The sequence below is a fragment of the Garra rufa genome, chromosome 2 (genome assembly GCF_049309525.1).
Source record: "Garra rufa chromosome 2, GarRuf1.0, whole genome shotgun sequence".
Lineage (NCBI taxonomy): Eukaryota > Metazoa > Chordata > Actinopteri > Cypriniformes > Cyprinidae > Garra > Garra rufa.
This window is the reverse complement of record NC_133362.1, coordinates 41,562,553-41,574,525: the sequence shown is the minus strand read 5'-3', so window position 1 is coordinate 41,574,525 and position 11,973 is coordinate 41,562,553. Positions and strand designations below refer to the sequence as shown.

General features: G+C 35.7%; 1 protein-coding gene across 1 annotated transcript; it reads right to left on the bottom strand.

Annotated features, from left to right (window-relative positions):
• Positions 1–598: 598 nt before the first annotated feature.
• Positions 599–11,752, bottom strand: etaa1b (ETAA1 activator of ATR kinase b). Its single transcript, XM_073834672.1, has 6 exons — positions 11,461–11,752; positions 11,039–11,167; positions 9,573–9,631; positions 9,376–9,482; positions 6,289–7,655; positions 599–1,424 (listed from the first exon to the last, which is right to left on the bottom strand). Exons 1-6 carry the CDS (start codon positions 11,621–11,623, stop codon positions 1,300–1,302), a joined length of 1,950 nt encoding a protein of 649 aa, XP_073690773.1. The 5' UTR covers positions 11,624–11,752; the 3' UTR covers positions 599–1,299.
• Between the last annotated feature and the right edge of the window lie 221 nt (positions 11,753–11,973).

The following is an 11,973-nucleotide window of genomic DNA, read 5'->3' as shown; positions in this document are numbered from 1 at the left end:
TACCGAAACACCCATTACTCTGTTCCACAGCAGCTTGATAATGCCACATTACAGAAAAATCCTTCACCAACTTCTATATTGTATGAACTCAACACCTGTAGGGCCCAGCGTTTTCATCATCTGCTTGGAATAAATTGTAGTCATCATCATAACCATAATCACAGTAATAAAAAAGTCCTCATCGTCTTGCCAAATTACTGTGGCATTTGATTTACAGTAATTGTGCGGGAGAGGAGGGGCGAGGGGGTTTACGCTACAATACGCCGTGCTACGTCTCGACCGGCGGAGTCCAAACACGCACACACCTGCGGGACTTACACCTGAGACGGGCCAGGGGCCGGATCCCAACGATATGCCCACATTCCCCGAGGCACACAATGACTAACATTGTGATATATACAATAAACCAGGTGTGGAGGGTGAGATTTTATTATTAGCCTAGAAAATGTCATTTTTAAGAGATTATATTCAAAAGCATTACACATTAAGAAGGTAATTTGTTGTGAATGAGCTTTAGACATCTGAACTGCTATTTCTGGATGTAATTATGCCATTACGTTGTTAGGCACTGACAGAGACCCAGAGATTGCTGTCGGTAAACGTTCAAAATCTTTTAATAGAAATTTCTGAAAGCAACAATATACAATGTCACATGTTTGTTTCTTTTTATTTGCTTCTTTTAATACTGTGATAATAGTTTTAAACAGGAAAATGGAACATAAAGACAACAAACAAAAATAAAGAGACTGATCTCCAGGACCTTGATTAACAAATTCAAGTATTTTTTCCCTCCATTTATAACAGGTAAACACTATATTCAATCCTTCTCAAACTCACATTTGTAACTGCAGACATAATCCAAAGTTCCTTTTCTTTCACAATTTAGAAGAAACATGTAAGAAATGCTTCATCAAATGTTGAAAAAATAAAAGAATAGACTGCAGACATCTGACATTAATTTTACTGACAATACTGGGTCGTAATAACGGAACCGTAATGTGCGAGAAATGGCTTTTTTTGTAACTCTACCCCATTTAGCTTGGCAGTTAGACAGATATAACACTGCAGTACATTATTCAGAAAAGCATGAGAAATCTTCAAGTAACATCTCCTTCAAAGAGACAAATTAGTGTTGAACTCTTAATTAGTAATGGGTTTGGAGGACTAGTGTGAAATCTCCAGGCTAAACGTTTCTCAGGCCTCATTGCAATCGTTACAGTGTCGTAATTACGTAATTTACTCCTTTAGAGCCCTAAACATCCATGGCATTCAGTACAGTACAGACTCCTCTGTGGTTTCCTATGTAGGTGCTCCGTTTTTTTGGCTGGCCTGCATCCGTAATCTCCTCCTCGCAATTGCTTCCTGTTTTTTCCTCTCGATCTCAGCGGCTGAACATTTGGCTGTCGTATGGGATGGAATAAAAACTGAAAAACAACAAAAACAAAAGTTGTGTTATGTTACTCTGCATTACAACTAGGAGATGTGATTTTTTTTAAAGCATGGGTTGTAACCCCCGAGTTTCAATGTTTAATTAGTCCCTAAACTAAAGTGTTACCCAATATTTCAAGTCTTCATCAGCCACACTATAGTTTTATGAGAGAAACAGACCAAAAATGATCACTTAAAACTTATTTCCCTCTACTGTAGCTCTAAATCTCATTCATGTTCCCAAATATCCAAACTTGCCCGGTTTAACATTAAGGGCACCAATTGCTTTGTTTCTCATGTTTCTCATAACTGGCAGACTGGCAAAAAAAAAAAAAAATGTGCAAGTGAAAATGAGATTTAATAGTGATGGCAAGGAAAATGTTTTCAGGGAACAATAACATTGTTTTGTTTTAGATTTTGTCTTTTGACATTTTAGTAAATTTTTATATTGTATTTTGGTCAGTTTTACTGTGAGTAAAATGGCATCCTATTTTTTCAATAAGAAAGTGCCAAAATTAAACCAAATTTTAAATTTGTTTCTATATTAATTGAAACAAGTATCAACATTCAAATAAAACATGTTCAAACATGTCCTTTTAGTGTGATCTAAAAAAATACATTATGACATTATGATGAGTACACTATTGTAATAAAGTAAATGTGAACAAGTTTGATTACCAGCTCAAACTATACTGTCTTATACAATAATATTTTTTGTAAACGGTATGCTTTACAGGGTCCTATTATCCTCACAATGCAGAAAAAGCACACATAATTGTGGAAACCAAAAAAAAAGAGGCAAATTTAAGATGAATAAATCAAGGTAGTGAAAAAAAAAAGTGAAAAAAGAAAAAAGAGAGAACTATGAAGTCTATTAAATATAAAATTTGCATTAAAATAAAAACAGAAAACAGTTTCTGAAAAAAAGTCATAGTGTCTTACTATTGTAATTTATTCATTTGTTAAAGTTTTATGAATGAAACAGTAAACAAATAGCCTGGAAAAAATCCAGACCCCAATCTATTAAGATTAAGGGTCTGGCATCAAGCAATGAAAAGGGTCCAACTCGAGGGGTGGCACCAAGCATGCATTTGAAACTCTCACTGCACGCAATTGGATAACGCCACAACCAATCACAACAATACACGGTGTGAACTAGAGGTCGACCGATATTGGTTTTTACCGATACCGATAGCTAGGTTGGACCACACTGGCCGATACCGATTAATTAACCGATAGTTTTTGAAAATGGATACTGAACGGCAACTAAAATAGTAATCTACTATTTAAAAAAAAATACTAAACCATACTTTGTAAATAAATAAAAATATTAATATTAATTATATATTGATCAAAGTTATTTCATAATTCATTAATGTTAATAAAATAAACTTCAAAATTTAACATTACAGTAAATGTTGAAATTAACAGACTCTAACAAGGAACAACACTTCTATTCTACAGCTTTCATCAATCTTAGTTAATGTTACAAATGGGCTCATTGTAAAGGGGTGTGAATCTTTACATTTTAACAATATGTAAAATTGCAGGTTTTATGCCTTTTGTTTATATTTGGAATCTCTGTATGTCAGTAGGCCTACTGCCATCTTAAAATTAGGTTCAATTTAATTACAATTTTCAATATCAACTAAATACTAAAACCATGCGTCACATTCTCAGTTTTCAATATTACTGCACATGGTTACATTTTTCATTTACATTTTATATCTAATTGATTTTTCCATTATATAAGCAGGCTACTTTTTTAAACAATTACTTATTTAAAATAAGTGTTCTTTTTTCTTTATCATTTGATTATTACTGATGAGATCGTAGACAGTAGCTTCTTTAACAGGCTGCATTAAAACGAATGCACAGATCTATTTCGATATATCAAATGTTTTGTCCTGCTCTAAAAACATAACTGACTGTGTGTACTGTACATCAGTTTCCTATAAAAGTATTCGAAAATGCAAGTGCATTTAACCGCATCCGCAATCGAGCTTTTTAGGACGAACAAACCCAAAGCACAAGTGAAAGTCTGTCAGTGCGCGAGTTTTGTGCATCTAATAGTACCGCATTACAGAAATTAAGGCATCTGTAAAGTAAAAAACTGCGGTTGAAAGTTCACACTGTCAAACAATGCACACGTAGCTAACAGTGCAAATCCTGTGCAATGAAGCCTGCCGCGTCTCCAGCGTGCGCACGTGCCATATGCGGGAAAAAACACAAGCTCATTGAAGAGAGGATTGAGATGCATCGGAGAATCCTTTTTTTTTACCCACCCTTAATGAAACCGGACAAAAGTGCAGCGCTGCGTTAACGGATAACGTGCAGGTATTAAACACACACAGGACACGTTGTGTAGTTCAAGCAGAAATCTAAAACAGTTTATTTAATCACCAAACGGGCAAATGTTCACTTCAAGAATGATAAAAAAAGCGGCAAAGGTTAGATTAAAGAACAGATCAAACGGAAAGAGAAAGTGCGATCTATATCGTTAATTGCAGCCATTTCAGAAACAATTTCTTTTCTGTTTTACATTTATGTTTAAATATTATTTGTTTTGTTTCAGTTTAATATGTTAATTACGAAAGAAGTTTGTGTAATTTGTAAATGTCATAAAGGACGTGGTATGAATTGGACGGCAATATGCCTGGAGAATTGGAGAGGGTCAGACACAATTTTTGACCACTTCGTACGTTTTTATTTGTGGAAAATCCCTTCTTAAACGAATTTCGTTTTGTATAATTTTTATCTTAATTTTTAATAGATATTTTTGTTGATCAGTTATTAAAATAAAATAAGAACAGGAAAATGGCATTGTAAAATAAAGTGCGTAACTACCATGCTTCCGCTGCCTGACGAAAAGGCTAAAACATAAATTATAGCTCTATATGAAGCACACAGACATTATTAGAGCTACAGAAATAAAAAAAATATTTTGCTTAAATGCACAATACTCAATCTTCCAGCCCAGGGTCAAGTCTTTATCAACATTAACAATGATTTGGGACAGATCTGTAATCTGTAAAACGATGGCGCGCTGTGACTCGGCAGGATTCTGTCGGCTGAATTAACACAGTTTGCTTTCTCACGTCACGTCTTTAAATCTGCAACTTTGCTGGCTAAGAATATCACCAGCTGGATATAAATCAATACAAATATATGGTAACAATCCTGACATTAAACATGGGTCTGGGGCTTAACCTCTCATACTCTATGACAGCGGAGCGGAGCGTGAGCCGCTTCAGCAAAGAACGCAACCCGGAAAAACTATTGGCAAGGATTTTTGCCGATAACCGATAGGTCGGCCAATCAACTATCGGTGCCGATTAATCGGCAAAACCGATACATCGGTCGACCTCTAGTGTGAACTGATAGATTAAACGTCCTTCTTGCAAAGGAACGATTCGAGCGCGGTTTTCTGTTCCTCTTTTATATGAAAAGCCAAGTCTAACTCGTTCATTGTAGCGGCCAAAGCCGTTTCAAACAACTGGTGTTCATCTGTAGCCATCTTTCAATGTTTACTAAATGATTCCGGACGTCGCAGCGCTGTCGTCATCAGTTTAGCTCGCCTCTGGCCCGCCTACATCAGATACACCGATTTGATTGGTTCCCAGAACTGCTTACGTAATGTAGTAAGTGCATCATTGCTCGATGCCAGAGTGTCTTGCAGAGACAATTCAAATTGTGCTCTCGCGAGACCTCTGGATTTCCAGGGTAGTAAACAAAGGAAGAATAAAACTAATTTTATAGAGCCCTAAAATTGTAATTCATTTATAAAAATTAAAAAAAAGAATAATAATAATAATAATAATATTTCATAATTTAAATTAATCAGACATGCTTTTGATTATTTAAATTTAATTAAACCATTAAAAAGAAAACTGACACAAAAAGTCTTACTATTGTAAATTATTAATTTGTTAAAGTTTTATGAATTGTATTGATTCAACATGCTCTTAAATATTTAAATTTAATTAAACCAGTAAAAATAAATAAATAAATAAAAAATAAAAAGAGAAAAGTTTCTGAAAAAATAAAATGGGTCAGTGTCTTACTACTGAAAATTATTAATTTGTAAAGTTTTATGTATTATATTGATTGAACGTTCTCTTAATTATTTACGTTTAATTAAACCATTAAAACAGTAAAAAAGGAAGAATAAAACTTTATATATCCCTAAAATTGTAATTGTAATTATATATATATATATATATATATATATATATATATATATATATATACACATACATTTTTTTTCATAATTTCAATTAATTAGACATGCTTTTGATTATTTAATTAAACCATTAAAATGAAAACTGAAAAAAAAAAAAAAAAATTAGATTAAAATAAACAAAAATCAACTTTTTATGCCACCAGTTTGAATGAAAATTTTGTTAGTCATGATGCACAATTGTCTTTGTTCTCATTACCAAAAGTAAATAAGCACTTCATAAACTAATGAAGTTCTGTTGACAAGAAAAACTCTGGAATTTGTTCATCACTCAAACGGCTTCTAGAGACTTATAATATAGTGTATGAGTCTATTGGACGACAATTATAATAATTTTATGGTGCTTTTTATGTTTATATTTTAGAGAAAAAAAAACTTTGAGTTGAAAAGAGCATTGTGAATATCCCTGAAAACATTCCCTCGTGTTCCATGGAAGAAAGAAAGTCATATGGGTTTGGAACAACATGAGGGTGAGTAAATGACAGAATTTTCATTTATGTCTGAACTGTTCCTTTAACAGGTTAAACAAACTTGCCTATTACAGTCATCTCCTGTAGGAGCATTCAATGATGCAATTTCAGAGCTAATGTTCTGCAGGTGCCACAGTGTACAAAGCTTACCTTTGTTGGTTAGCGTCATGGAGTCAGACAGATGTCTTTTGAAGGTGTAGTGGTGGGAGTTAGAAGCACTTCCTCCTGTTGCGCTGTGTGGCCTAATAGTCTGTGAGGTGTCCGTGGCTCTGACAGAACCAGCCCTGGGTCCTAAGGCAGTTTTCCCTTGTGCTTGTCCATAATGTGGAGTACTATGACTTCCTAATGCAGAGCTGGAACTTTTAGTTGCCGGCAACACACTGTAGCCCTGTTTAAATCCAGAACTGCCACTTGCACACGGTACTGAATTTGAGCGGGCAAAGATGCGTGTGGTCTTTGTTGGTTCTTGTGGTTGGGCCCTATTGTTAATGCCAGAAGAAGAAGGTGCTTTAGATGCAAAGCTTCTTGATTTGTCATGTGCAAATTTCTTGTACTCCTCGTTGCGTCTTTGCTGTTCCTGACTAGCCGATAACTTCTCCACATTTTCGCAAGCCTGAAAAAGGAGATCATCGTCGGTTTCGTCATTCCACAGACCATCGGAATCAAACAGAGACTTCATGTCCTCCTCTGAAACCCCATCAAACTGAGCAGAAGAACCCTGACTTGAAACTCCGCAGTCTTTGGTCATTCTATTAAGCTCAACTTGACTTGAACTCTGGGATGACTGTGTTTTTTGCGTCACTTGGTCCACAGGTGAAGGCTTTAGCAGCTTGTCAGTAGTACGATTCTGGGCAGAAGCAGGTGGCTTCAACCTAAAAGTGCTTTGATTAGTTTTAACTTCAGGAAGGGTCTTGGTAAAGGTGCTGCTTTTGCTGGTGCTCTTTTGAGTCTCTAAGCAGATGTTTCTGCCTTTAGATACAGAGGGATTAACCTTAGCCACCAAATTACATTTGCTAGAGCAAGACGCAAGCTGAGCAGTGCTCGGTTTCTGAGCTACATCCAAAGGCACTGGGTTCTGAGTCATTTGCAATACAAACGGGTCATTCAGAAGGTCATCGTTTTCCCAGTCATCATCAAAGTCCACCTTTGCAGCTTTAGGTGCATCAGAAGTGTTCTTGATTGCTGAAGAACTTGACTTTGGTTCTTCTTCAGTTTTGCTTTCTGGTGTGCAGTTTACTGATGGTGGGCTCAGCCTCCCACTTACGTGCTGAGTGGGACCATCAAACAACGCCTGAAGCTCCGCCTCTTCCTGGCGGGCTTGAGTTGAGCAGCTGGTCAGTTGTTCCGATGAGACTGAGGCTGATGTTGAGCTTTCTGCTGTTGTTGCACCATCACTTTGTGGCTTATTGAGTTTATTTCTTTTTTCTGTGCTCGCCTGTTGTTTTTCTTTGTCCTGACGAGTCATATTGATGTCAAACTGCTTGGCAAGTTTCATCAGGTCCTCAACATTGTTTTGCCTAATGGAAATAGATGGAAAAATAATGACATGATGATTTTAGTGTGTATGCAAAAACAAACTGGTCAATGACATGTCACTTGCATGGATCTATTAGTTAAAATACATGAAAAAAGCCATTGTTACATTGATTTGAGTACATCTCTTTTAAGATGATCATGCTTTTCAATCAAGCAATCAATAAAGTAAAAATGCTTAAGCATTTTTTGTGTATTTGAACCCTTTCCATCAATTACTGTATGATTTTGAGATCCATTTTTTTACACTGAGGGACTATTACAGAAGGTTAAAACCCTCATTGAAGTTACTGAAGGAAAATGTATTAGGAGCTGAGGGGTAAAAACTTTTTTTACTCTGAAGATCAGGGCAAATTTAACTTCATTTGTCTTCTGGGAAACATACAAGTATCTTCTGTAGCTTCTGAAGGGCAGTACTAAATCAAAAAATAAAATATGATATTTCGGCAAAATAGGAAAAATGTAATCTTCATTTTCTTAATGCATTGTTTTTCCTTCTAAAGCATCAGTGAGCGTTTCAACCTTCTGTAATAGTTTCAGAGTCCCTCAGTTGTCTTCAGTGTGAAAAGATGAATATCAAAACCATACAGTCATTGTTGGAAAGGGTTCAAATACACAAAATGAAAAAACAAAAAAAAAAAAAAAAAAAAAAAAAAAAAAAATTGTTGGACCTGAAGGATTTTTCTGAAGAACAGCGGGCAGTTTAACTTGTTCAGGACAAACAAGGGACTCATGAACAACTATCACTAAACAAAAAAAAAACAAACACAACAAAACAAATCAAAACATAAAACACTGTGGGTCATTCAGGTAACAACATTACTAAGAACTAAGTGTATGTAAACTTTTGAATGGGCCATTTTTATAAATTCATCTATTATTTTCTCTTGTGGACTATATGTAAACATCTTTTATGTGAAATATCTTATTCAAGTCAGTACTAAATAAAAATAACATGCATTTTAAATGATCCCTCTTATTTTGGTAAAATAAGGTGTATGTAAACTTTTGACTTCAACTTTATATAGGTATAAAGGTTTTTCAAAACTAACATGAATACATTGTGTACGTTTTTTAAAGACTTGCCACGTGCATTTACAGTAGATCTTATGTTATCATGAACATGTTCTTTGCCACTGACTTAAATGCTTTTCTACACGGAAAATAAATAAATAAAAGTAAATAGAATCAAAGATTACTGGAACATTTTACAAATAAATAATAATAATAATAATAATAATACACTTTTAGTCATTCTACTTCTAAATTGCATATTTAATGCAATATTTATTTACTTGCCATTTCTTTATTATTTGCAAAATTTACTAGCAATTTCAGTGTTAAAATTGTTTGTGAAAAAGTAAATTTTACAATTTACAACATTTTTTTAGCGATGGATGCATGACCACATTAATATACCACAACAGAGGTATCGATAAGACAATTTCCCTTAACAGCCTCAAAAGCCTACAATAAGTTACAATACATTTTTCACAAAGTCAGATCCAGTGGTGTAATGGAGATAAAGATGGTGGAGAGATGCTTGGTGTGCTACAACTGTACAGTAGAGGTCAAGTTCACATATAACATAAAATGTGCACCTAACCGATGTTAGGTAATACAGTCATTGTATGTATGATAGTCCGAAAAATGTTTACAGCATCTTTCAAGTATTCATCATGTTATTAAATAGAGGACACATACCGTGCTGAGATCCTCCTGACTCTGGGTTGTCTGATCTCTGGAGTGCAGGGTATGGCACCATCTCCAATCCACTGCAACACTGAATCCCCTTCATTAGCCTTCTTAACCTTAAATATGGTATGACAGTTACATTACATTTACCATGACATCCATCATTTCCATTTAATTGTCTATATTTGACTCAGTTTAGTACTTACTTTTGGTGCAATCCTACTGACAATTTCTGATATCTCAATGACTCTTGCATTTTCTTGTCCTGTGAATGGATAGAAATGTATATGAAATACAAAGTTATATTCATCTTTATACTACAGGGCCGTTGAATGCTTGAATCTGATTGGCTGATGAACGTTCCAGGGGTATGCATTATATTCAGGGAAACGCACGGCGAACGTAGTTCCAGGCAGCTTTAGACCGCAGTGCATGTCTATATCACTTCGCCATACGATTTCAGTTATTTCAAAGGTCCTTACAGCCCAAAACAGCAAAATAACTAAAACCCACAATAACACTGGCCAAGCTAATAAATACAGTAAACATCAGGATAAAAACGACACATTATTTCCATGTTTTTTTCCACATTATATTACGTTTTATCATGTACGGAAAGCACAAACTCTTTTTTTCTCGCCCTCTCTCACTCACCTCACAGACGCACACACATAACGTTACAGTTTGCACTCGCGTTAGCATTCGCGCTAATGTTGTTAGCGCTGCTCTGACGATTAACAACTTAACAACGACATGACAGCTCCCAAACGCGAGGAGACAACGGCGTGGTCTGGAAGAAAATGAACTTAAAGTTTAACTGTTAGTAGAGACGATGCTGCCAGTCACCCTTGAGAGACACAGATGTGAGAGAGGTAAAGTCATACACTTAGTTTCTCTCCCTCACTCTTTCCGTCTGTCTGCTTGTCTTTCGGTCTGTCTAAACTTCATTATTAACGGCATTATTTTGCTATTAACAGCCCAAGCGTCGTTACTAGTTCTAAAATGACGTTTTGGAACTAGCAACGAAGCTGTTGAATGATCTGCGTAAGAAATTAATCCTACTCACAATAGCGTTTTAAGGATGAAAACGGGACGAATGTCTTGAAATATATCATTTGATCGATGTCTTGAGGTGTGGTAACTGTAGTATAAGCGGAATAATTGACTTCGGGCCGTAGAATTCTACGAAAATAATGCACACCCGAGGTGTAACGGCCACTCCGCTTCGCGTCGTGACCGCATCACCACCTCGGGTGTGCATTATTTTCTAAGAATTCTACGGCCCGTCGTCAATTATTCCTTACGTAAACAATGCTATAAGACAGAAATTATAACAATCGGCTAGAGTTTATACCATGATAAATATACTATTGTTTTACATGAGACAAGGAAATATGGAACAAAAATAGACAGTAACAGGTCAAATAAAGATAAAACACACACACACACACACACACACACACACACACACACACACACACACACACTTGTAATTTTACTGCTTATAACTCACTGTTTAATATTAGTTTGGAACAATCTTGCTTTTTGGTTTGCATCCATGAAAGAAATGGAAAATTATTTTGCTCACACCACCAAACTACAAACCCTACTCTGTACAATTGTTTAAGAGGATATGAATATAGACTACTTTAAATTGTATGATCATACTTGCCATTCAAGTTTTGAGAGGGTGAATTGGTATCCCAGATGATGTCTTGTGGGGATTCAGTCTCATTAGGCGAGTCTCCACTGTAACTACCGTTGAATCTGACTCTTGGTCGACGTTTTGGGGTCATAAAATCTGAAAATTAAATAAATAATGACAACTCTACGGTTAGCATGGGGGGGAAATAACAACCCGTCGACACTAACAAGAAGTATCATGGGTCTTTGAACATGTTCCACTATAAAATCATGATATTCTTTGAAGTGTCATGTAAATAACATTATATATGAATATGATAATCATTCAATGTAACGGTACTACCACCATGCCACTGCGACACAACTTTAAGTACTGTTTTCTAAGTATAAACATGCATCTGCGTTGCGATCGACTGACACACATTCTGCTGTGCCTTACAAATGTATTACCTTTGCGACCATTGTATGAAGTGTGACAAGACGGAGACTGGGACTGTTTGTGTCCGATTCGTCTCTTTGTTTTCATATTCATCTGAGCAACTTTGGAAGTTCTGCTCCGACTTTCTCTCGCATCTGATATTTGGCGCACACCGATGTTTCTCTTGTCGGTCATGGCTTATGTTTACTAGGATGAACAGTACCACTCCTGTAGTCATAACTCGGTTGAAATTGTCACAAAAGCTTTGCGATATTTGGTTTAAATCCACAAAATGTTTGGGTACTCAGGTAAGAGTGCTCTCTCACATCGCCGCCATGTTTTTTGTACGTTTACATGAAGACGCGTTCCTGATTGGTCCTTGGCGTCTCGCAACATCTCGTGAGACTTTGTATTCTTCATTGCAGCTTTTTAATCACAACAGTTCGGTGTGAATACTGGAGCGGTGTTCAATACAAAATGCATATACAAGTAAAAAAATTCTCAAGTGCATAAGAAAAGCCATTAAACTAATTTAATTGAAAGTA